Here is a 25,123-nt window from a genome sequence, read left to right as displayed (position 1 = left end):
AAGTAGGTCAAGAAGAGCAGGTACGATGATCTCAAATCCGACGTGCTTGGTGCTGGCAACATCCCACTCGGCTAGTTGACGCTGAAGACTCTGTGTGGCACGCTCAATTCTCCTCTCGAGATCCCAGCCTTGGACTATGTCGGCGACGAGCTGAAGTGGCTCCTTTGCATGTCGAAGCAGTGACAGAAGTGCCGCAGCCGTGTTAAGGATCTTGTCAATGGAAGAGGCCTGAAGGCCCCAGCTGCCGTCACTCTCTTGGTGCTCCACCAGGAAACGAAAAGCTTCAGGAAACAGCCACTGCCTCGTGCCATTGACGGACTTGGTTACCATAGATACCCAGGCTGTATCGTATGCCGCACAACTCATTGAGCCATACGCATATTTCGGATCATAGCCTCGACCAGCCCGTTTGACCAGTGCCACTGCTTGGGCTCGGAGTTGCTCGTCGTGGCCGTTGTTAAACAAGGCCATGGTGTATTGGTCGCTTCTTCTTAAGCCAGTATGTCTAAGGTTTCACTCGACTAGGGATGTATTCTTGGGGAATGGAGATGGATTTCGATCTCTTGGGTCAGCGATTTCAAGTCTAAATGAATATCAAATACCATGGTCAAGCGCAGTGTCGGTTATCATGATTGTGTACAGGTCCCAAGCCCCAATGTGGTGTCTTTGCCGACGCACCGATGTCCTGTTTAGGGATTCCGACGGCCCGGTGGTCACCCGTGGACTGTTCCGTCATACGCGAAAATAAAATTTAACGTCCGGAGGAATTGTGCTCTATGATCCACTGCGCTCTCCCAATTGGCCTTAGAACCACCACAAACACAACTAGTCCTTGTCCGTTCAAGTAATCACACTATCAAGCATCATTTAAGCCTTTGCCCGCACAACTCGCAGCCTGTGAGCCGGGATCGTAGAGATGAGGCAGAAACACAAGATCTGGGCCCCGCGTTCAGGATTTCATAGCTCACCATCTGTGGGACATTCTTGTGCCAGAAATCCTTGCTAGATATATCTCCAATCGCTGGCGTCAACACCCATACTTGATCAAGCGGTAGCCTGCACGTCTACTTGATTCAGTATGCCCCAAATCGCGGACCATAACACAATCACAATGAGCCTGAACTCGACCCGTGACGTCGCAATCGGGACAGGCTTACTTGGCATTGCCGTTGTAGCTACTGTGAGTGAATTCATTTCGTATCCAATCCAGCGGCACAGTAAATCCGGACGGGCGACTTACTCAATCGACATCATCAGGCTGCTTGCTACGGCATTTATGCAGGCATCTTCAACTTATTCTTTCACCCTTTGCGACAATATCCAGGACCGAAGCTCTGGGCCGTCTCAAGAATTCCATACAGCAGCATGTATCTTTCCGGAGATGCCCATCGCCGCCTCCTGTCACTGCACCGCAAGTACGGCCCAGTTGTGCGAGTTGCTCCGAATGAGCTATCCTACAACCACCCAGATGCATGGAAGGATATCATGGGCCGGCGGCCAACGCCAGCAGGCGAGAACGGAAGGGACCCTGCCTTCTTTTCCAAGGACATCCTGAACAGCATAATTGCCGCGGACAAGCAGAACCACAGCCGGATTCGCCACAATCTGTCGCGCAGTTTCTCCGCGCAGGCCCTGCGAGAGCAGCAGGGCATCATACAGCACTATGTTGACCTTCTCATACGCCGTCTACGGGAGGAATGCGATAATGGCCGACAGGCCATCAACTTGGTCCGTTGGTTCAACTACACCACATTCGACGTCGTCGGAGACCTCGCGTTCGGGGAGCCGTTTCACTGTTTGGATGCTGCGGACTACGTCCCCTTCGTGGAGCTTGTGTTCCAAAGCATCAAGAGCGCGGCATTTCTGTTCTGCGCGCGGAGATACCCTCTCGTCGAGAGCCTTCTCATGTGCTTGATCCCAAAAGACGTGAGAAGAAAACTACAGGACCATTACGACTGGACACATGAGAGGGTCAAGAGCGTCCTTGGCGCTGAGAAGACTCGCCCGGGCTTTATGGAGGCCCTGGCGGGCAAGGGCAGCGAAGCGGGCCAGGTCAGTGACATCAGCCATCTGGCTTTGGTGCAAGGATCGACCTCACTGATGTTCTGAATCGCAGGAAAAACTTACAATGGACGAGGTCATGGCGACGTCCAACACCCTGATCGTGGCTGGTTCAGAAACAACCGCCACTGTGCTATCCGCGGCGGTGTACTTACTGACATCGCATCCCCGAGTTCTGGAAAAGTTAGAGGACGAGATAAGATCAAGCTTTAGCTCAGAGGAGGACATCTCAATGCTAAGCGTACAGAAGCTCCAGTACACCCTCGCTGTTCTCGACGAATCCATGCGCATGTACCCAGCCGTGCCAACTGGGCCTCCTCGTCTGATTGCCAAAGGTGGTGACACCATACTCAAGCAATATGTTCCGGAAAACGTGAGTGGAACATTTCCGTGTCCACACCAAAGATGTCCCAGCGCTGACCCCTGACGGTATCGCAGACGGTGGTCTCGGTGTGGCAGTGGCCTCTGTACCACAATCCCGATTACTTCACGTTGCCAAACTCTTTCATCCCCGAACGCTGGACTGGGGATGAGAGATTTTCCAGAGATGCAAGGTCTGCTTTTAGTAAGCGGCCCGCGCCTCGCGCCTCACTCCCACATTACAGCTGGGCACTGCTAACTTACTGGCCTGTCCGTCAGTGCCATTCTCCCACGGACCACGAGATTGCCTTGGAAGAAAGTAAGAATGAATATTCCAAGAACTTTATCACGTTGCTCGATTCGATATGTACTGATGCTGTATTACGCTTCCAGTCTGGCGTACGCGGAGATGCGCCTCATACTAGCTCGACTCATTTGGAACTTTGATGTGAGATTAGCCGAGGAAACTTGGGGCTGGGATGAAAGGAGCAAAGTTTTCCTGCTCTGGGAGAAGGGGCCTGTCAAAGTTTACTTGAAGCCACGGTAAGACCATGTCGCGCTTCTTGTTGTCGCGAGTCTCAGGGACGGTACTACTTGCTTATTTGGTTTGCACTTGATTGGCTGTTGTTGTTATTGTTGAGGGGACTCAGCGGCCGGTTCTACGGAACGCGTGAACTCTGCTGTGCCAAGCCGGTATTCTCTGTCCAAGAATACAAACCTTAAAAGAGAAAGTAAAGGATCCACCTGCGAAAACCCCAGAAGTCGCATTTTCACGTGGATAAGACTTTAGTGCGAAGGACATCGGAATCCCAAAGTGGAAATCAACCATTGCGTGTCGCTCCAAACTTTGCAAGCACTGGATTCGCCCCGATGCCAGAGTTCCAGGAGTTGCCAAGTGAATACCCCGTTAAGGTTTGGCGAATACAGTAGCCGGCTTCAGCATGTGACAAGCGAAAGAAAGGGAGCGATGCCAGGCGTATCTTGAATGTGATGCTGAATTTCCTTTTTCTGGGAACGAGACAAATAGTTTGGAAGGCAACTTAAGTTCAGTCCGGATGGAGGAATGTCGGTGGGGGCTGAGGAAGGCAAAGCAATATGGAGCTGAGCCAAGAACAGATAACTGCGAGATTCCGAGGAAGTGTCACAATATCGTGCGATTGGCAAAGTACCCTAGGGTACCGTCGAGATTTTACATAGTAGCCAGAAAACCAAAAGTTTCGTAGTCATTGGCAGCAAGAACTGCTGGGAACTCATCCAAATCCAAGTCTACCGCTCAGAATGGGTCACAAAATCATTGGCGGCTTTTTACACGACACGACGCCCGGGGGCATCATTTCGTTGGCTACGTTCCAAGATTCAACTCGAATACGGCTGGCGGGGTTATTCATGTTGTTCATGGTGTCGATTACCTACTTCTATCATACTACCAGGTCAAGAACGCGAGGTCTTGCGCCTTTGATCAACCCGAGGGGCCCTTTGGAGCTCACGCACGAGAGACCCAGGAAAGAATTCATCGCTAACGCTAAGGGTATTATCCATTCCTGGTTCAAAGCTCACCCCAACAGCCCTGCTCGGGTCAATGGCGATGTTGGCGAATACACCATTCTGCCTCCTCACATGATTAGTCAGGTTGACAGGGAGGATCTTGTCTCCCTCACACGCTGGGCTTACAAAGTGAGTTTTTGATGTCTTTGCAAGCCTGACGAGTTGATCCGATGAAAGCTGAATTTAAGGGTGAACCAGTACTTTCATGCGAACATTCCGGGGTTCGAGGCATTTTTGGAAGGCTCCAACGACAATCAATTCGTACGGAATGTGATCCTAAAGTTCCTCACGACAAAGAATCTTGGTAAGGCTCCACCTGTCTTTGAAACATCCCAAGCCTTTGGCAGAGTAGTTGAAATGTATTATAATTGCTGACTCGGGGCTCTGAACTCCTTTGTAGCCAAGGTCACAGAACCGCTCAGAGATGAAGTGGGTTTGGCAACTTCAGAGCTCTTTACCGAGAGCAAAGGTGAGTGAAGACATCCACGACGTGGGTGTAACTTCGTCCAATATGGCATCAAGAAGCTCCGTCTTATTAGTGACTGACAACCAAGTTTTCAGAATGGCATTCTGTTCCACTCCGGGCAACTGTCGCCCGTCTGGTCGCGCGGATGGCTTTCCGAGTTTTCCTAGGCGAGCCGATCTGCCGGAACGAGGAATGGCTCGACCTCGCAGTCCAGTACGCCACGACAGGGTGGCTCGCAGCCAACGAGCTGCGGGACTGGCCCAGGCCCCTCCGGCCCCTTGTCCACTGGTTCTTGCCCCTCTGCACCAAGGCCAGGGCCCAGGTGAAGCAGGCCCGCGCTATTATCGGCCCATACGCGGAGGAGCGGCGCCGCCTGCGGGCACAGGGCCACAAGTTCAACGACGCACTTGAGTGGTTTGAGGAGGCCTCCATAGGCGACGCGTATGATCCTGCCATTGCACAGCTTATATTGTCGCTGGCGGCGTTGCACGGCACGACGGACTTGATTTGCCAAGTGATGACACAGATTACGAAGCATCCGGAGCTTATTGAGCCCTTGCGTGCCGAAGCTCAGGGGGTCATTAAAGAGATGGGCTTGACGCAAAAGGGCCTCTATCAGATGAAATTCATGGACAGCTTCATCAAGGAGTGCCAGAGAATGAAACCGATTCATAGTGGTAAGCTACGTTGCCCGTCTCCATCCCAGGGCCGGCCGCTTTCGGATATATAAATGTTTTACTGATCATCGTTTGTCCGTTTTGATAGCCACAATGCGCCGAGTCGCGTTACAAGATCTGCACTTATCTGACGGGACTGTCATACCGAAAGGAGAGATGTTAGCTGTTTCAACGCACCGATTTTGGGATCCACAGGTCCATGACAACCCTGACGTGTTTGACGCCTACCGCTGGGTGCGCCTGGGACAGCAGCCTGGGAAAGAGAACCAGGCACAATTGATCAGCACGAGCCCGGATCACCTCGGGTTCAGCCATGGCCTGCACGCTTGCCCCGGCCGTTTCTTTGCCGCCAAGGAAGTCAAAATGGCGCTGGTCCATCTCCTGTTCAAGTACGAGTGGAAGACACCAGCTGACTGGTCGGAGAACAACCCGGAGAACTCGTTCAACATAGCCACAGACCCGTGGCTCCGGATCCAAATACGGCGACGGGAGCAGAATGTTGTCTGAATCGTCAAGATGCGAACTGGGGGCAGGGGCAGAACGGTGGAGAGGAGAGGAGACGCAGAAGCAGAGCATCCGATATTGCGATAAGAGAACCGGAAAAATACGTGCCGGTGACATTACGGGTCTCTGAAGCCAGCTAAGCGTTGCTCATGATCTGATGAACATCGACATCAAGCAGTGCATGTAGGAACGCTGCACTGCGGTTGGATCCCATTAAATCCTATGAGACCGGATATTCACGCACCCAAATTTGGATTTCACGCACCTTTTTCTTATTAAGTAGGCTTCTAACCAGTTAGAGTATACGACTCTTTAGTCGCGAAGACTTTAATAAATGTCTTTTTCGCGATTTTGAGGAATATAAAGGGGGTGGGTTGGTCCTTTGGGAACTCGGGTTGTGCCTACCGGCCCTACTTACGGCCCTCCGCTATGCTTCGCGCTCCGAGGCTCGACCCCTTCGCACCAGCTAGCCCTCTTGTGGAAGAAGTCTTGTATAGACTACTGCTTAGTTAGTGGAGGGTACGCGAGATTCAAATTTGGGTGCGCGAATATTCGGTCTCAATTCTATTTAGTATGTATGAAGCTTGCGGAAACTGCACAAAAGAGCGCCACTGCGAGTATGGATACCCTTGGGAGCCGGCTGTCAGAAGAGCCACTGCATTCCGCCAGTTCTTGTGTGTCTCCCAAGGGTGGGCCTGTCTGTCATTGAAGCCCCGTGGCGATCATCTCGGGGGTTCAGGTTCAGGCGGCTATGAGCCCTGAGGCCAACCGCGAGTCAGAATCGACAGTCGCACACGGGCCGGAAATTGCTCACACATCCGACATCCGATATCTCAGGAAATGTAATAAGTATTCGCAGATCTCCCATCCCGGACTCCGCTTGGTCTATGAAATCACAGATGCAGCCAAGTCTCACAAATATGTGGGTTGTTCTACATATATGATCCTCTCCTGGCCAGGAACATGGCACCCACGAGCCTTTCCCTTAGACTTCCAATACGCGCATCGTGGACCGGCCATTCGTTCTGCTGGGCGACATGTTTCATTCTCGCGGTCAAGGAATCCAATCTTGTCATCCGGGCGGTCAAAAGGCTCTGTATCACTTGCAACTCGTCTTCATTGTCGAGTCGCCATTGGCCGAGTCTCAAACCTGAACGGGCTGCTCAATGGTCAGATAAGTGGTTACCACATTGACACGTTGGTGACTCTCACCCTGATCACTGGCGACACTACCCTTCCTTTGTGGAGGTCGACCGGTGGAACTCAGAATGTGGTTTGAGTCCAAGGCCATGGCCTTGTTACCTGCGCCGTAATCAAGGTCCATGGCAGATGCTGACAGGAGCAAGGAGGGACTTGGATCCACGGCGCCGACCAACTCTTCGGCCCTCGCCACCATCGTCTCGCACATGCAGATGCTCAACATGATGCACTCAGACCGGGCACTGCAATTCTGGCAGTCCATGAGCATCTCACATATCTCTATGGAACTCTTGATGCAGTGGAGCACAGTCTCCACTGGAATTTGTTGGTCAATAAAGGTTCCCTTTTTTTTGGTGAGCACTTGGTTGCCGGTCAGTGGACTTGGGTTGTGTTCAAATGGAAACGCTGCGTTCCAGCCGGCTCCAGCTCGGCCGTTGAGGTTCATGTTGATATCCTGATATGCAAGTAACACCTTCGTGATGCAGAGGCACTCGCCCTTGCAGCGGTGTTGCTGCTGCTGCTCCTTTTCTGAGGCGATCGGGTCAATGCCAGTGGCCGCGTCACTGTGGTATTGAGAAAATTCATGACTGCTGCTGATGCTGCCGTTCCTGCTGACGCTACCGTGTGCGATCTGACTACCAAGGCTTTCTTTGTTGAAATCAGAAGGTTCAATATGCAACGTTCCAGTATCAGACATACGTTCACGAGCCTTTACAGCTTGACTCGAGACGGCCTCTGATATGCTCGACCCACTCGGTGGTGAGTGAAACTCGGGGGGTGATGTGTACTTCCCTTTATTGAGATCAGCAGGCATGCAACGAGGGTGGAATAAATTGTGGTGCCGTCCATTCTGAAGTGCTTGGATGGCCCCTGGAGTACATACGTTGATTATCAAACGAGTTGTCAAGTTCGTCAATTGAGAGGTCTATAGGGTCTGGTCGAGTCCAAAGGTTGAAATCAAAGTCTGTCGTGTCGATAAACAGAGGATTGTCTACGTGGTCAACATCGGCGGAAGGGGAATCCTCGGATACGCCTGCTTTTCCATCGGAAGGCGCATTTGATGATCGGATTGAAGTCGTCCCATCTCCTGCTTGAGCCTTGGCATCAGTGGAACGGTTTTTGCCGTTGCTAGGCTGGTAGACGCATTCGATGGCCTTCGACAGACATCGGCGACACCCCTTCTCCTCTCCGGAGCATCTTAGCTACAAGGGGTAGGCAGATGAGCATCAGCTTCAAGGACAGAACCGCCTGACATCGTTGTTTTGTCCATTGTTTCTGACTCGTTCCAAGGGACACGAGTCACTCTAGGATGTTTGAATAATAGTGTACTATACCTTCTTGATCCGGCAATTTGTGCACGCGTTTTGTACGAGCGGAGCTCTTCGTTTCTGTATTATCTGGTTTCTGACCTTTAACGTCTCGAGTCCTGTTGCGCAGTCGCTCACTTTCAAAGTGGTAAACATTTTCAGACCGATCTGTTCCGATCTAAAATAGACAGTGTTGCCCAAAATTTGGAGAGTGTGTGTTCGACTTCAGGTTTGATTTGTTGTGTCCCGTCAGGCTTGGCTGTCAGCAATAACGAGAAAATGAATACGGCTGTTGTATAGGGACTTGATTGATATCCCAATCCCCGGGGTTGAGCCTAATTCAGCCGCCCCCCCTTCAACCATTTTAGGAAAGCTGACTCGTATTTGCGTTCATAAGAGATGTCATCATGTTGATCACTGGGTCTACGTCTACTGAGTCATTCTCGTCTCTATCAACGTGGGGGGGGATATGCATAGTAGCGTGTCATGAGAAACTTCACACGCGGTTTGTGAAGTCTGTCGCCCTGCAGATACCCACTTTGAATCCCCAACACCAGCACATCCGAAGCACACGGGCATGGGTTTGATGCATGGAAGCGCTGGCGGTTGCATTTGGCCTTTTATAAACCTAGTCCATGAAACGCCAAGATTCAATTCAATGTGATGCTGAAGTTGAGCGCTGGCGGGTCGTCCATCCGTAACTATCCCCAGCAACGCATGCTCCGATAAGACAATAGTTCTTGGTGTTTCTAGGAACATGTGGATATTCATAAATAAATGTCTTCCTCTTCGGGAGGAAACCCTCTCCCAAGAGATAGTAATGCATTGACGACAAGGGGTTGATAAAGCACACGAGGTAGCAGCGACCCATTTATTCAGCCTTTGCAGTGGCCTGCCCGGAGTAGAAAAGCCCAGTCCCTTCATTCCACAAATCATTGCCGACAAAAAGTCACACCGGTCTCGGAATCATTGCCCGACTCCTGATCTGGGAAGTGCTAATTAAGACGACGGTATCAATGCGGAAGCACACCAAAGAGATTTGGTAACAACTTGCAGGATTTCAGGCAAGACGCCATGAAAAGGTGGCTGCAGCAAGGACTACAGAGTGTTTATCACGATTGGAGGCAGGCAGAGTAATTAGAAACAAGATTTCTTGAGCATTGGGCAGGCAGGGCGCTTGGAGCTGCCCGTCTGGGCAATGAGCTGCATCGAGCACACTCGGAGCACTGACTACATTTCAACCCTCCGAAAGCACTGCAAGCAACGGACACCTGTTGCAGCTACCGAGAGCAAAATATCACGAGCCAACGTCCACTCACCCAGCAATCATCTCCACTTACCTAGTTTTTTCTAACTACTTACCTAGTATAAGGTTGTATATGTAGAGCTGATGTAAAACTATATAACTAATTAAGATTCTTTAAAAGTTAAATATTTAAGGTATATACCCCTTTTAAGCTCTTTTTAATACTTTTTTAAATACTCTTTTAATTACTCTTTTAATATCTTTCTATTACTCTTTTAATACTTCTTTTAATATCTTATTAATTTATATTTATTTCATAATATTTTCAATATAAAAACTTTAAAATATATAAAGATAAAAGTAAATATAATCCTTTTTTAACTTTTTAATATACTTTTTATAATCCTAATAATTTAAATTCTAAGTAATTTAATATTTAATTTATATTTAACGACTTAATTTATAAATAAAGAATTTATTAATATTTAAAAATATATAAATTAGAAATAATATTAAGAAGTATAATAAGAAGTAATAAAAGGGAATTGAAAGAAGTTTATATTTAAAATATTAAACTTTTTTTATAAAATATAAAATATATAAAATTTTAATATTAACTTTTTAAATAAGTTTTAATTATTTAAAGAATTATAGAATAATATAAAAAACTTATATTATTTAAAAAAACTATTTTTATTTTTAATTTAAATATTTTTAAAAAAACTTATTAATACTTTTTTCTTTTTTATTATATTTTAAACTTTAACTACTAACTTTAACCTTAACTACTAGCTTTAACTCTAACAACTAATCTTAATACTAACTCTAAGGTCTTAGGCGGTGCCCCCTAGACCTCCTAATAAGAATGCTTTAAGTACTTCTAGGCACCTTGAAGGCTTGGTGTGTTAGGTTGTAATTAGGTGGGGTGTGCTAAATGCCCCTTCGGATAATGTACGTCCTTAGTCTTACATAGGGGTGCAAGATTCTCCATCCCGTTTGAGGAAACGCGAAAGCTTAAATCGTCCCAACTATTATTGAGCTCGACATATCCTCCAACCCCTCGCTTATACAGTTTAACCTTGTTCACCAAAACGGTCTTAAAGCGCCGACAGACTCGGATGCCCCGATTGGTCTGGCAGGGCAAGTGATCACAGTTCACAGCACAGACGTGAAGAAAATTGGAAGGTATCTCGTAAACCGCGGGTGAAGCACATCCCCGCCGCCATATGTAGTCATCTCGGACCACTAGCATTTGTAACTTAAGTTGTAGGGCTGCCACAGAATATCCAAAGCCTATGACGCCTCATCTGATTGGTTGGGAAAAGAATATGTAACACAGCGGAAATGGCGGCTACTGACGAAAAAGCAGGCCGCCATTGCGATATCAACGATGGCGTGGCGGTCCAAGAAGATACCGAACATGCGGCGGTTCGAAAACGGCGGTTTGACTTGCATTCCTTCTTCGCAGCCATACGAGAGAGGCCCAGGGTCTTTGCTTGGTGTCTCTACGCTTGTTACTGTTCGATGGTGGTGGCGTTTGAGAGCGTAGCCACGGGCTTGTCGACAAGTATCCCGCGGTTTCGAAAAGACTTTGGATACCCGTTTGCAGGTGACTACGTATTGGACGCTCGATGGCAAGCTGCCTTCGACGCCGCTCCCAGGGTCAGCAGCGTTATCGCTACGTTATGTCAGGGCTCGTTGGCGGACAAATTTGGTCGCAGGGCGATGTTGATAAGCTCACTGATTGTCTCATTGACAGCTTACTCCTTCGAAGTCGCCGCAGAGAATAAGGTTCAGTTCTTATGTGGAAGAGTTCTTAATGGCATCACACTCGGTGTGTCCTCAGCGACTGCGATGACTTATTATAGCGAAGTAAGTCCCAGATCTTTCACAACGTTGCCGCTTCTGGTGTGGGAGGCTATGGTGGACACTGATGTAATAGAATTGAGGAGATGTGGATAACAGTGCTACCACTACCTAGGTCCCTACTTGTAGGTGCTGGTGCTAAAACTGCAATAGATCATATCTTTGCCTCTGCGCGGGTTCATCCCATGTTTCAACGTTCTATTGATTCATGTCGGACCTTTTACGGCAACAGCGATCATAGACCAGACCCAGGATCTGGATAGTCACTGGGCATACAAAGCTGTTTTCACATCGCAGTTTGGAGTTGCTGGGCTTGCAGCTATGTTGGTGTGGTTTGTCCCCGAGTCACCAGTTTGGCAAATGCGAATCGGGAACGTCTCCAAGGCGCGGCGATCCCTGTGCCGTTTGGGGTATACAGAAACCTCGGAGGTTGACACGGAGATTCTGCGGATTCAAGCTGCCTTGGACAAGGAGACCCTGGATCATGGAGAGGGTACATCTTACCTGGAGTGCTTTCGCAAATCCGACCTTCGCCGTACTATAATTTCTGTGATGCCTGTCGCAATCCAGTCGCTAGGAGGACAGTTTTTCTTTGCCTTTTATTTCCCTTACTACAACCAGCTTGTTGGATACAGCGTACACGAAAGCTTTCGCCTGCAGTTTATCCAGTATGCTGCTTACATACTCGGAACCTTCTGTTCTTGGTACCTGGTTGAGAGGCTTGGGCGGCGGACGCAAGCAATCTATGGCACGTTCGCTCTGACGGTCGTAATGATGCTCTGTGGAGGACTCGGAATAAATGGAAGTCCCGCTGCTACCAAGGGCACGGTTGCGACTTTCATTGTTTATGCCTTTCTCTTCAACATTGGAATCGGCGCTACGGGGCTGATCCTCCTCTGCGAGGTTGCGAGCTACCGTCTAAGAAGCAAGACTATTGCTCTGGGAATATCCTTGCAGCACCTGGTGAGTTTTCCTTCACATATCTACGAAATCATCCCGTGGCTTATGCTCCGCACATCGTTCAGATCACTAACATCGATGGTAGATCAACCTTGTGTGGGCGTTTGTGGTACCCATCATGGTTAACCCGGATCAAGCCAACATGGGTTCTAAGGCTGTGTTTGTCTTTGGAGGGTTGAATCTGTTGTCTCTGATATACTTGTGGTACTACCAGGTCGAGACGAAAGGACGGAGCATCCAGGAGCTCGATGAGCTATTCTCCAAGGGTATCAGCGTACGAGACTTTAGGAGCTATATCACTGAGGCCCAAAGCGACTGAATGGGGCTTGTCGAAGGAGTGATGATCTACCCACGGGTTGTTTTCTGCGAATGGGGATTAATTAGCTATAGAGATTCAACTATGGGCCGTCACTCGTCTATGCCTTTGATTTACAAAACGGTATGTAGTAGAGACTTCTCTCTGTGGGTGTAGCGTTTGTTAGACTACGTATAACCGGCGAATTTATGATATACCACCAGGGTACTGATAGAATGGTTGTGAATATAGATAAAAAGCTTTGGGGAAGTATATACGGATACATATCACAAAACCTTTGTTCAATAGGGCAATTGAATACTTTGGTACCCTAGCTTTCAGCCCTACTGTCTGATACCATGTATGCACACAAAGAAAGTTGAATACTTCTATTATGCTAGGGGATAGAACTCTTTGAAGGATGCATTTCCAATTCGGCTTCGGTCCACTGGCGCAGCCTTTCTGCCAATGCATCATCGAATGCCACTCTCGCACTACTGCCCGGAACCCCCACTGGGGTGTAAAATCTACCACTGATGACATTCTTGGACGTGCAAGCCCACAGCTGATTCTTCACTCCCTCCTCTACGGTTGACATGAAGGGGCTCGCAGCTGGTAGCACGAACCGAGCCCATATGTTATGTTGCGCGGTCTTGCCCGCGATGCCGGTGTCAACGACTCCGGGGTGCACGGCCGCTACTGTCAGCTGCGGATAGTCCTTGGCGAGGTATCGTGCGAAAAGGGTGTTGGCAAGTTTGCTTTGCCCGTACAAGGTGAAGGACGTCCCGATATCGCCGAGCGGAGTGTTCAGCTTGTCAAACAGAATGCCGCCCGGCGGGGCCCAGCTCATCATCACGGATGTGAGAACAACCACACGGACGTCTGGGGACTGTTTAGCAGGAGCACCATCTCCGGCTTCGTCGTAGGTCTGCTGATGCTCTGAAGTTTGGAGTAACAATGGCATGAGCAGCTGGGTCAATAATGCATGCCCAAGATGGTTTGTTCCAAAGTAGATCTCATAGCCATCGTTTGTAAGCCCTGGTGGACTCCCTCCAATGGCTGCGTTGAGCATCAGAATATCGAGGCGGCTTGCGGATGATAGGAATGTCTGTGCAGCCGCCCTGACTGAATCCAGAGATGAGAGGTCGAGCAGCAATACCCGGATCACGGCCCCATGGACTTGACTCTGCACGTCACGGCGTGCGGCCTCGCCCTTTTGCCGGTCCCGCGTAGTGAGCCAAATCTCGGAGGGCCCATGCTTTGCAAGCTCGAGTACAGACTGTTTTCCCAGCCCTGCATTACCGCCGGTGATAAGGATAACCTTCCCACAAAGTGGAGGAATATCGCGTAGGGGGTCGAAAGGCACGCTTTTGCTACAGCTGATTCCCATATTGTTCGAAGTCCAATTGTATGTTTTATTTGAAGGATACACAGATGATTTAGAAATGTACAAGAAGAATATCAGTGAAAATGTGCCATGATAATGCAAATTGGTCTTGGCCTCGGAAGTGCAAGAAAAGTAACCATCGCTTCCGAGAACGGGACAGAACTCCGAATTCTCGGACTGATAAAGTTCGTCTTCACAAGTTTCGAAGGGGCTAGAAAGGATCTCAGACACGAAATACCGCGCAGACCCGCGTACTGGTCACAATATTGTCTTCAATCGAAAGTTTGCTGAAAGTTTGCTGGAAGACATTTAAGTTCGCCTAGCTGTCTAACCTAGGGCACGCGAACCCAGCGAAAAAAACATCCATGCGTATCCGCAAGACGAGGCATCCTGATTCCTTAGGCTATGCACGGAAAACCTTGGAATCTAGGATCAAGCCTTAATCCTAGGAGTCAGATAGACGTTCAAGTCCGACTTATCCCACAGATTCCAGACCTTCTGCTTATTCATCCAATCATCGCAACCATCTCCGAGCTTGATATCAAAGTTCCAGATCACTCTAGCTAGAATTGTGCGCATTTCTGCGTATGCAAGACTGGTGTACCAAACGATTGATCAGCCTGCTTGCTACCTGAAAACCGCGCCCACACTGCTTCATGCGTCAGATCTGGATTCAGATGACTTACTTTCGCCCCAAACAATTTCTGGGCCCGAAGGAGAATGGCTCAAAGGCGTCTGTTCGATCGTTGGCAAATTCTGGGTCTCCAAGCCACCGCTCTGGGCAGAAGTCAAAAGGGCGTTTGAAGTTGGTCTCGCTGTGGTACATGGGCCAATGCCACACTCCAAGAACAGTCTAGGGGCAAAGAATTCATGGTTAGTATTTTAGTAGCACTGGACTGAAACCGATTTCTGGAAAAGGAGACACACATTTCCTGGAATGTGTTCGCCGAGAATTATGTTCCCTTCTGGCGGTGTTTGCCTCGGCGTTGCTGCTGCTACAGGAGGGTAGCGACGCATGGTCTCGTCCAGCACAGCCTGGGTATATCGCAACTTGGCCGTATTGGTGATGTTGATCTCATCTTCGTTCTGGAATGAAGAGCGAATTTCCTCTTTGATCTTTTCTAGGCACCTGGGATTTGTTGTCAGGAGATAAGTCGCGCCGCACAGTGTTGTCGCCGTGGTTTCGGAACCTGCTATTATGAGGATCTCCGCGTTCTCTTGTATTTCAACTGGCGTCATTTTCTGTGCGGGCATTAATGAGTGAAAATGTTGACGTGTTTATTACATGGCGACTTTTGCGGGAACGAACAGAGAAACCAAACGGCAAGGATAAAGAGGATAAAACTGTGCCTTGTTACTCGAGAGTGAGATGCAATTAAAGAAAAACAATACCTGCTCGTCCTTTCGCGATATCATGGACTCGGTGAAATCAGGTCGTGATGTCCCCGACTCGATGCGTCTCAGGACCTTCTGATGAGAGAACCGCCGCCGTTCTTCGTCTTTCTCTCGTATATCCTTGGGGATGCACCTTTCAAGAATCTCATAGACAAGTGGAAAGTGCTTCATGGCAATCGATATCGCCATGAACTTGATGCTGTCGAAGATTATGGCTACCCAGGGATGAAAGTCGCGCTTGGTGAGGCATTCAAACGGCTCGCCAAAGGCCAAGTCTCCCACGATGTCGAAAGTACAGAAGTTATACCACCGCATCAAGTTTACCTGTTTGTTGTCCGCGCCGATCTCGTATAACTGCTTGATGAACAGGTCCACGTATTTGCGGATGATCGGCTCTTGTTTGAGCATGGACTGGGCTGAGAAACCGTGAGACAAGACTCTTCGCAGGCGTGTATGCTCGTTGCGCTTGCTGGCGACAATGCTATTGCCCATGCTTCCGGAGTAGCACTCTTCCTTGCCATTTTCTGCCTGGCCCACCTTACGGTGGCCCATAACGTCGTCCCAGGCGCGCGGTGTCAGGAAAGAAAGCTCGTCCGGAGCCAAGCGGACCACTTCCCCGTACTTTTGGTGCATTCTCAAAACATGCTTGTGTTCGTCGCCGCTCCACACCATGAGCAGGTACGGTATGCGGCTCATTGCCCACCACTTTGATCCGGGGAATCTGCATAGTGGGTGGAAGAACACGTTGTAGATGGCGACGCCTGTCTGTTTACAGTTTAGGTGAACTTTAGTTGCTGCATCGCGAGCCATCCATTGAAGACAGAACTTCCCTACTACAATAGAACTTCTCGTGCTTACTAGGAAAACGAAAGTTACTGATAATGCCACAGCGGCAGGGATCAGTACTATCTTCAGGCTCGCAGGGGCTGGTGTTAGAGGCGCCATTGCGATTCTATTCGAAGGGTCCGGCTAACTTGGGTTTGTTGTGAGATGACTGCAAGCAAGGCCAATGTGAATAGGTGTGTTTTCCGGTGAGTCACGGACGAGCTCCAGATTTAGGAGTTTAATATCGCGACAATGCATTGAGATCAGCCCAGATGTCCACTGAGTTATTTTTCTAGCGGCATGGAAGAAGAAGAAAAAAAGGAAAACAAGGCCCACATCATTGACGCAGCTATGCCAAGAGAGTTTTGTCCCGTTGGGGAATTGTAGCATTGGACCAATCAAACCGGACACCGCATCTGGTCAGGACCGCAGTCCGGACTACTCTTTACGGTATGACCGGTTTGAGTTTCAAGCGTCTCGGCTGTTTTCTGAAAGACGACGCCAGCTCATGAGGCTATCTGGACAAGACTGACGACAAATGCCGGCAGTCGTGCATGTATAAACGTGCAGGCCGGACGGAGGCTCCTTTTGTCCCCGTCGCGAATTGATGTCGGTCCCTTTTATTTCACTTGCACGCCTTTGACTGCTGCTACCCAGAAAAAAGACAGTATTAATACTTCAACCGGTCACGACTGTCTCTTGAAACTTCGGTACAAGCCTAGGCCTTTTGAATTCACGCCCAAGTTTTCCAATTTTAAGTCATCTGATATCATAACCACTCGATAAGTCTGCTTGTCTGTCTAGTCCACCATGGAGCACCTGATTGCGAATGCTACCGACTTGCCATGGAATAATTCTCCGGCTATGCAGAGTATTCATATGCTCATATCGGCGGACTATGTGGTTTATGCAGCCGTCGTTGCCGCGATCTCGGTCGCTGCCTACTGGTGGCCTGAGAATTATCCCTCAGCCAAGCTTCCTTTGGTAAATCGCAAATCTACACACGACTTGTTTAAATTTGGGTCGCGTAAAAACTACATTTTGAATGCCCCCAGAATACTTTCAGAAGGCATCCAGAAGGTATTGTGCTCCCTCACTCCGTGGCTCGTCTGATGAGGTGAGACAAGCGCTCATTCGCTGGTGTGCAGGCTGGCAGGGCAAAACCATTCCGAGTCATGACTGAAAAGGACGAAATGATCATCCTACCTTCGTCGATGGCGCACGACATCCGGAACAATCCCGATCTTGGGTTCAACCCGTTCATCGCAAAGGTCAGTATCTGTTTGCCCCCTACCGTCGTGTTGGTCTAGTCCAGTTATCTGACTTGGAATTCGTTGTCATGAAGACATTCCATGCTGGTATCCATGGCTTCGAGCCACTGGCCGAAAATGTCTCGCATGACCTGCTAGTGGACATGGTCAAAAGCAAGTTAACACCCGCAATCAGTACGTATTCATCTAATTGGCTTCCGTTGTGAGATTTCAAATCCTGTCAGCGGTATGGTATGCTAACAACAAACTGACAGGTCAATTGACCGAGCCAATGGCGGATGAAATGTCTAAGTTCTGCGCGGATCGCCTCTCGGAGGATGGAAAATGGCACACAATTGTCTTGAAGGACTTGCTATTGGACCTCATTGCGAGGCTCTCGAGCCGTGTCTTCCTCGGCGAGGAACTCTGCCGCAATGATGAATGGCTCAAAGTCACGAAAGAGTACACAGTCAATGGCCCAAAGGCTGCAACCATGCTGCACCTGTTCCCTAGGAGCTTACGCCCCATCGTCGCCAACTTCATGCCCATCACCCGCACGATAAGGGCTCAGCTAAAGCATGCTATGACCATCATGGAGCCTTTTCTGGAAAAGCGCCGCCGCGAGAAGGAAGCGTGTCGTCGTGAGGGCAAGGAGCCTAAACTAAATGCGGACGCCATAGAATGGTTTGAGCAAGTCGCGGATGGCCAGCCATATAATGCTCTGTACCTACAGCTCGGCCTTGCCTTCGCCGCTGTGCACAGCTCGGCTGACGCGCTCACACACACCATGTTGGAAATCTTACAGCAACCAGACATAATCCAACCTCTGAGAGAGGAAGTCATTTCTGTCCTTGGGACCGAAGATTGGAGCAAGCGGACATTCTACAAGCTTCGGCTGATGGATAGCGTCCTCAAAGAAGCTCAGCGTTTGAAACCGGTCCTGCTTGGTAAGCCAATGCCCCTTTCCTCAGCCACGGGCTCTTCCACCATTACTCTGATCAAGTTTCATCTCACGCACACATTATTTCTGACACGAATCCCAGTCACCATGAATCGTGAGGCCTTGCGCGACACCAAATTGCCAGACGGCACGGTCTTGAAGAAGGGCGAGGCCATCGGTGTGGCATCACACTGCATGCGCGACGAGAACACGTGGGAGAACGCTGGTACCTTCCAGCCGGATCGATTCTTAAAGATGCGCGAGGACCCCAACGAAGGTGAGAACTCGTGGCAATTCGCCAGCACGAGCAGCAGGCACCTCGGATTTGGCCACGGCGAGCACGGGTGCCCAGGCCGCTTCTTCGTGGCGCACGAGCTCAAGATCGTCCTCTGCAACTTGCTCCTCAAGTATGACTGGAAACTGGCGCCCGGGTGCAAGCCCAAGATCGACGAGGCCGGCTACTTCCTAAACTCGGACCCCAATGCCCAGGTCATGTTCCGCAGACGTAAGGAAGAGATCCCCCTCTAGGTCTTAAACTGTGCCAAGGTAGCCTTGTTACTACTGTTTGGGATATGAGATCGTGGGCGTTGTATACGTAGATACATTGGAATGATATTTTATAGCTGCCGGACAAACCCTACTAGAGGCTGTGCTTCCGCTGATGCCGCAAGACCATAGCAACAGGCATAGCATTAAAGTACATGGGTCACTTAGCATGTGCAGCTATCTTGATATTTTGTTGCGCTGGGCATTAGTCTTCGAGGCCATGAGAACGCATCGCAGGTACATATGTATTATGTCCTGTCAGCAACAGGACACGTCGTCGGCAGCCCGGTCGTGGCTCCAGCTTATGCGATGGTGCTCGCTGAAAAGGGGCCGGTCGCTCTTACTCATTCACCCCATTGCAGGTGTAAATCAGCGCGGCTGTGGGCACCGCTATAGAACCAACACGGCGGTCCTTCGGTATCGGCGAGGCCAATTAAACGAGTGTAACTAAGTCGAACCTGGCATGATAGTACACCATAGATTCCTCTCAATCACCATTCACGTATGAGTACATGTTTACATTCTTGTATGCCCACAATAGTTCAACAACTACATCTCATATATACGTACATGGCTCCCTGAGATTGGGCCACTATTAAGACTCGACGGGGCTCAAGCGCCGCCATCAAGGTAATAGCTCAGACTATAATTCAAAAACGCACACTGCGGTACATCAAGAAACGAGATCGTCTCGGCCGGATAGTCCAGCTGCTTAGCCGGCCCCTCGTCGCCGCTGACGGGATCCCAGGGGCCAGTCCCCCGGACCGCAGCGAGCGTGTCATCGTAGCCCCGCGCCGCAAGGTAATCCTCGCCCGGGTTCGGCGACCCCGTCCGCGCAAAGGCGGCGTAGTACCCGCTGATGAGCTGGCTAGCCTTCAGGTCGCGGGCGTCGCGCAGCGGGTTCTGGTTGCCGTACGTGAAGCCGAGGTCGCTGCCGTGCAGGCGGAAGTAGTTGCCCTCGGGGTCGCTGCCGGCGCCGCCGTTGAGCAGCGGGCCCAGGCCCAGCGGGTCGTAACCCGCGTACGTGCGGTCGATGTTGTAGTAGTACGCCGCCGGGAACGCGCCCGTCGCGGCGGCGGCGTAGACGGTCGCCTCGTCCACGCAGCGGAACTGCAGGTCCGTCGACACGCGCTGCGAGACGTTGAAGGCGTCCAGGGTGAGGTTGCCCGTGTCGAAGAAGGGGAACAGCCCGCTGTCGACGACGCGCTGCGCCTGCGGGAGGGAGATGCTCAGCGAGGCGGCGATCCCCTGCGCCTCGGTTGTGATGTTGGCGGGTGGGAACCCGCAGAACGAGGCGCCGTCGTTGTTTGTTGTGCCGAAGATCACTGGGACGTAGGCCTGGCTGCCGTTCTTGGCCGTCACGATGAGCTGCTCAGTGTTGACGATCGTGCCGTCCTGGACGACGTACCGCGCGACTGTTGCCAGGTTGACCAGCGTAGACGCAGGGGCGGCCTTGAGGCATGCGATCTGCTCGTCCAGGCTCGTCTGGTTGCAGCCGGCGCCGCTGAAGATCTGCTGCCCGGCCCGGGCAAAGGACTGCTCGATGGTCAGGTACGAGCTGTAGGTCGTGGCGTAGTCGCCGTTCAGGCCGAGCGCTACACCGCCGCCCAAGTTCGACTGCGAGACAGCCCCGGAGATGAGGTTGTTCTCGATGACAGGCGGCGAACCGAGCAGTGTTCTGACAGACCCGGCACCAGCTGACTCTCCGATGATTGTGATCTTGTTGGGATCGCCACCAAACGACTTGATATTTTTCTTGACCCACTATAACTCACTGCGCTTAGCATATGCTTTTTCTTTTCTGTGTCGGGCGGTGACAGGGCTTGCTTACCTTCAGCGCCGTGATCTGATCGCCGATCCCGAAGTTGCCCTTGATGTCCGTACCCGGTATGGCGAGGAATCCCAGGGTAGAGAGGCGGTAGTTGAGCTCGACTGAAACAATGTTTTCCCTGGAGGCCATGTTCCCACCATCCAGCCCGGAATTCGCACCCCCGTTACCCCCCGTGAAGCCACCACCATGGATGCTGAACATAACCGGCCTGAGATTCTCGCAGGATCCAGCCTTGGGAATATAAGGCGTCTGGATATTCAGAAAGAGACAGTCCTCAGCAGAAGCCGAGTCATATGCCTGGGCGCAGTCGGCCCCATACGAGGTGGCATTGATCGTGCGCCCCGTGGCGCTGTACACCGTCGAGTACTCGAACCGCTCGACCGGGTCGGCGTACGGTATCCCGACAAAGCGGAACGACTTCTGGTTCCGGAAGCCCACGTAGGTATTGCCCGCCGAGGAGATGGTCAGCCTGTTCGAGGCGGACGCCTGGGCGTTGCCGGCGCCGTTCTGGGAGCTGGACTGCGTGCAGAGGACCGGCAGCCGCCCGGTCCCGTTCTCCGACCCGGACGTCGAGAAGCCCAGCGTGCCCTCGGGCGAGGTGTTGACGGACAGCACGGCGTCCTGGACGTAATACTGCTGCCCGTGCTGTACCAGGCCGGCGAAGGCGAGGTAGGACAAGGAATATTCAAAGTCCTCGCTGTGCGCCTCGACGGCCGAGAAGGGCAGCAGGGACTCTCCGAGGGCTGCACATTGGGCGCTTCCCGCGCTCTGCGTCAGGGGGTCTAGCAGGATGGCTCCTACGTGGTTCGCGTCGTCCGACGCGTTCAGGTTGTTCTGGTAGATGAAGGTGAGCGATGTGGCGTCGTTGGAAAATGACGAGTTTGTCACTTGCGCGTCGGCATATGATGAGAGGCCCATGGCCAACGCGGACAGGGCCGTGAGCCCGACCTGGGAGAGGGGAGCCATGCCGCAGTCGTGAACGGGGACAGCACATGCAGCGGGTGCGTTGCTACAGCCAACCTGCTCCATCTCGCGGCGCCCGGGAGCACGGCATCTTATAATGTCGATGACACGCGTCTGGACCGAACTTCTTCGACCCTGCCGGGCAAACGGCAGGCTGGCCAGTGGCCTACTGTGTTCAGGCTGGAACAGATCTTCCCCAGGGTACGGTACTATGATCCACAGAGGCGTGTGCCAGCTGGGATTTCTAAAGCTTACACGACCTGTCCGGGGAAATGGCAAGGGTTCAGCATAACCACTATTGGTGCGGGGTGTTCGCTAGCCGTGAACCGGTGCCGGTTAAATGCAGGCGACTAAGCCAGGGCAAGGCCAGGACCAAATAGACCCTGCGATTACTCTATGACATGGAGACTACACTGTTGGGGTATCACGCTAGAAGGAGTATGCCCTTGTCGGCCCGCTGCGTGTCTTACTATTTGCATCCAAAGAAGCATCAAAGCACAAGGAAAAGTAAAAAGAAAACGGAGTAGGTCGAAGAGGGGTTAAGAAAAAGAGGTGGGGAAATGGCGGTGGGAAAGGGAGATAGGAAAAGAGAGTTAGGAAATGGAGGCTAGGAAAGAGAGGAAACAAACGAAGCATCATGAGTGTGTGCTTCCATTATTTGGGTGTATCTGAATGTAGTGTGTGGAATAATAGTTGAAATCCTAGGTGGCTCGCGCATGCGATGATGACTAGAACAGCTGCGCTCTAGAGGTTGAAGCTGTAAGACTTGTTTATATGTGGAGGAATAACGATTTGGTCCACAGGGTGTATTTTGAGTCGTCTAAGGTCTAAGTGTCTCAGTAATGGTCCTTCTAACCTCATGACACCTTTTGTAGTCGCTTTGGACACGGTCTGAAACCAGGGTTAGGGGCGCGTCCTCCACAACATATGGATTCCACTGTTCTCATATTATTTAATCATGGAAATATAATATAAAGAGATATCTATAAGGTAGTATGACGATAGTATATCATAATGCTATTTAAAATGAGTGTTGAACTATTTATATACTACTTATAAATATTACCTCTTTGGACTTATAAGGGCCAGGAAGCTGAGCGCCGCTGGCCGCCTCGGCCTGCTGCCTGTCGCGCTTACGTAAGGTATGGCCTCAAGCATCCAGTCAGAGATAAATAAGGTGAGCCGACGTTGGTGTTGGCACGCGACGACGGCCGATTTCTGCCATTCGCAGCAGGAACCACGCCAAGAGAGCTCCCCTATCAAGCCTTTGTTGTCGCACGTCTGCAATTCTAGCATGGCGGCTCCTAATCCTACTCGGCAGCTAAATTGGAAAACCGACACCGCCGAGCTTGAGTCCCTTACGTTCATCAACTGGGAGACCCTTGAACAGTATGCAAGCAAGGCTCGACGTGCACTAGAAGGGGCTGATTTTGCATGCCGGCTCTCTTTTGACTACAACATGGGCGGGCTGCACGTTGTGAGGCGTCTCATCTTTGATGACGGCTACGAATGGCTGGCCAGGCTCCAGCTCGAGCCGCCGACGCCAGAGTCCTGCCAGCGCCTGCAGAACGAAGTTGATGCCATGGCAGCCGTCAGGTATCAATCCAAAATTTCCGTCCCGCGCGTCTTTGCCTACGACATCAGCGATGCCAGCGGCGTCGGCGCTGCCTTCATGCTGATGGAGTTCATTCCCGGTGATACGGCTATGGATTCGTTTGGCGGTTGGGACGTTCACAAGGGAGAGACCCCTACGCAGTTCAAGGATAAGTTCTATGCGGCTCTGGCCCACATCCAGGTCGAGATGGCGGCGGTGCGCTTCCCCAAAATCGGATCAATCGTTGGCAGTGGCGGACAGTTCGAAGTCGGGCCCATCCCTGGCATTGGTGGGCCGTTCGACACTGCTGCGCAATACTTCGAGGCGTGGGCAAAGGTAGCCAAGTTCCCTTACAAGGAGGAAACTATACGGCCCCGAACCCCAGCAGACTTGGTCGACGAGGTCCTCGCAGCAATCCGTTCGTTCCCGTCGGGGATTCGAGATCTAGCTCGGTGGTTCCCCTTCCAGGACGGCCCTTTCCCGCTCATCCACACCGACTTGTACAGCAGTAATATTATCATTGACGAGAACTACAATGTATTGTCGGTGATCGACTGGGAGAACGCATTCGTCGGGCCATGGGAGCTGGTCGAATTCAACAAGGAGCTTTCCATCGTCCCGCCCGTCATGGACGGCCCACTCTACCGAGACACCGAGTCCGATATCGCCATGCGTCTTGCTCGTGCAGAGTTCGTAAAGACTGTTCGGGAGGCTGAGGAAAGACGACGGTCGGATAAAAAGCTATCTGATGTATTGGCTGATGAGGAGGTGCAGGCCCTGTCTCATGCATTTTGGCTGTACGGCGATGGTCGGATCGGATTCTACGACAGAGTTCTCAGGCTCTTGGACTACAGGCGCGTCCCCGAGGCGCAACCCGAATGATGGACACGCCTTCGCAGAGGGGTGTCAGCCTCCTCGGTACACCTACTCTTACGCAGTTGGCTCTCAGGCGGTGCGATTCGGTTGCCCTTAATCGGTTGGTCGTGCAGTGAACAGCATTTGTCCGTGTTAACCAAGCAACAACGCCGCGTGCTCGACACCGTACCCTGGCGCCTGTGAGTCGTTCGACACCATCAAACAGTGCTGGTCTTTACTAGTAGGCATCATGATATCAGTCACTTCAAGTGATTCTACGTTCCAACATACAGACGCCTAGTAAGGCTAAGTTATCATTCGCTAATAAGATATATGGTAGGATTCGGGGAGATTATACGTCACCTTCTATCCACGTTCGAGTCAACTGGTGAGTGTGCATGTCAGTCTCCTTACTGAGAGCTGATACCTACATAGGCAAGTACTGGATATTTTCTTGTGCTTTGGTGTCGTTCGTTTATAAGACGCCCCTTTCAGTCATTGCACAAAGGAACAGGCGTTCCAGCGGCCACTCGTTGTGAAGTGCATTTTGTCTATTACTGTACTCGGGATGAAGTGGACCTCTGCGAAGCCATCAAAACAGGCGTGGTGACCACCAAGGACACCAGGAGAGGGAGCTATCCTGAACGCGTAGCTTAAAAAAGAACAGAAGAATAACAGTGAAGGAAGCGCGGAATCTGGTTTGATGGATGCTGATGGATGAACGTGTCATCCCTCCTGACCGGGGACGACTTCACCTGGAGGTCTGTTTGCCCGCGTGGGGGCGGAAGCTTATTTGCTATGCACCGTTGCAGGGTTTGAGACATCAATCACCAGGAGCGGGAGCAACCGGTAGAATTGTTTGTGTGGTCTTGTTGGTCTACCATGCCAGGCCAGTGTTGCGCTGAGCCGGGACCGAATGCGATGGGGGCCTAACTGGATAAGACCTAGAGGAATGCTTCGGCGCATAATTTACTCCGCCTACGACCAGGCAGCACACCCCTTCGTGCATCCTATAAATCATGAGGTCGACTGAGGCGGTTTTCCCACAGC

General features: G+C 51.1%; 9 protein-coding genes across 9 annotated transcripts; 5 read left to right on the top strand and 4 right to left on the bottom strand.

The window, feature by feature from the left end:
- Positions 1 to 1,365: 1,365 nt before the first annotated feature.
- KVR01_013365 (uncharacterized protein) lies at positions 1,366 to 2,968 on the top strand (the record flags this gene model as incomplete). Its single annotated transcript, XM_044787309.1, has 5 exons — positions 1,366 to 2,052; positions 2,117 to 2,434; positions 2,500 to 2,626; positions 2,701 to 2,740; positions 2,815 to 2,968. The coding sequence occupies 5 exons, from the start codon at positions 1,366 to 1,368 to the stop codon at positions 2,966 to 2,968; spliced, it is 1,326 nt and encodes a 441-aa protein (XP_044637627.1).
- A 1,070-nt stretch (positions 2,969 to 4,038) lies between these two features.
- On the top strand, positions 4,039 to 5,616 carry KVR01_013417 (uncharacterized protein; the record flags this gene model as incomplete). Its single annotated transcript, XM_044785170.1, has 6 exons — positions 4,039 to 4,095; positions 4,165 to 4,270; positions 4,367 to 4,435; positions 4,600 to 4,871; positions 5,022 to 5,109; positions 5,372 to 5,616. The coding sequence occupies 6 exons, from the start codon at positions 4,039 to 4,041 to the stop codon at positions 5,614 to 5,616; spliced, it is 837 nt and encodes a 278-aa protein (XP_044637679.1).
- Positions 5,617 to 6,545: 929 nt separating this feature from the next.
- KVR01_013404 (uncharacterized protein) lies at positions 6,546 to 8,276 on the bottom strand (the record flags this gene model as incomplete). Its single annotated transcript, XM_044784816.1, has 3 exons — positions 6,546 to 6,775; positions 6,877 to 7,600; positions 8,184 to 8,276. The coding sequence occupies 3 exons, from the start codon at positions 8,274 to 8,276 to the stop codon at positions 6,546 to 6,548; spliced, it is 1,047 nt and encodes a 348-aa protein (XP_044637666.1).
- A 3,316-nt stretch (positions 8,277 to 11,592) lies between these two features.
- On the top strand, positions 11,593 to 12,511 carry KVR01_013357 (uncharacterized protein; the record flags this gene model as incomplete). The annotated part of the gene is made up of 2 exons (XM_044786300.1): positions 11,593 to 12,195; positions 12,278 to 12,511. The coding sequence occupies 2 exons, from the start codon at positions 11,593 to 11,595 to the stop codon at positions 12,509 to 12,511; spliced, it is 837 nt and encodes a 278-aa protein (XP_044637619.1).
- A 373-nt stretch (positions 12,512 to 12,884) lies between these two features.
- On the bottom strand, positions 12,885 to 13,337 carry KVR01_013388 (uncharacterized protein; the record flags this gene model as incomplete). The annotated part of the gene is made up of 1 exon (XM_044794816.1): positions 12,885 to 13,337. One exon carries the CDS (start codon positions 13,335 to 13,337, stop codon positions 12,885 to 12,887), a length of 453 nt encoding a protein of 150 aa, XP_044637650.1.
- A 969-nt stretch (positions 13,338 to 14,306) lies between these two features.
- KVR01_013415 (uncharacterized protein) lies at positions 14,307 to 16,214 on the bottom strand (the record flags this gene model as incomplete). The annotated part of the gene is made up of 5 exons (XM_044788945.1): positions 14,307 to 14,469; positions 14,561 to 14,727; positions 14,802 to 15,116; positions 15,267 to 16,034; positions 16,176 to 16,214. 5 exons carry the CDS (start codon positions 16,212 to 16,214, stop codon positions 14,307 to 14,309), a joined length of 1,452 nt encoding a protein of 483 aa, XP_044637677.1.
- Positions 16,215 to 18,392: 2,178 nt separating this feature from the next.
- KVR01_013424 (uncharacterized protein) lies at positions 18,393 to 18,812 on the top strand (the record flags this gene model as incomplete). The annotated part of the gene is made up of 1 exon (XM_044782098.1): positions 18,393 to 18,812. The coding sequence occupies one exon, from the start codon at positions 18,393 to 18,395 to the stop codon at positions 18,810 to 18,812; it is 420 nt and encodes a 139-aa protein (XP_044637686.1).
- A 630-nt stretch (positions 18,813 to 19,442) lies between these two features.
- On the bottom strand, positions 19,443 to 21,627 carry KVR01_013356 (uncharacterized protein; the record flags this gene model as incomplete). The annotated part of the gene is made up of 2 exons (XM_044786312.1): positions 19,443 to 20,594; positions 20,662 to 21,627. 2 exons carry the CDS (start codon positions 21,625 to 21,627, stop codon positions 19,443 to 19,445), a joined length of 2,118 nt encoding a protein of 705 aa, XP_044637618.1.
- Positions 21,628 to 22,864: 1,237 nt separating this feature from the next.
- Positions 22,865 to 24,359, top strand: KVR01_013391 (uncharacterized protein). Its single transcript, XM_044788236.1, has one exon. It carries the CDS (start codon positions 22,919 to 22,921, stop codon positions 24,098 to 24,100), a length of 1,182 nt encoding a protein of 393 aa, XP_044637653.1. The 5' UTR covers positions 22,865 to 22,918; the 3' UTR covers positions 24,101 to 24,359.
- Positions 24,360 to 25,123: the final 764 nt, after the last annotated feature.

The sequence above is a fragment of the Diaporthe batatas genome (assembly GCF_019321695.1).
Source record: "Diaporthe batatas strain CRI 302-4 chromosome Unknown Contig00026, whole genome shotgun sequence".
Taxonomy (NCBI): domain Eukaryota; kingdom Fungi; phylum Ascomycota; class Sordariomycetes; order Diaporthales; family Diaporthaceae; genus Diaporthe; species Diaporthe batatas.
Note: the sequence above shows the minus strand (reverse complement) of the source record. Positions and strands in the feature narration are given on the sequence as shown.

What these genes read in the sequence shown, in the direction of transcription:
- KVR01_013391 (XM_044788236.1), top strand. Translation starts at nt 22,919, where the DNA reads ATGGCGGCTCCTAATCCTACTCGGCAGCTAAATTGGAAAACCGACACC.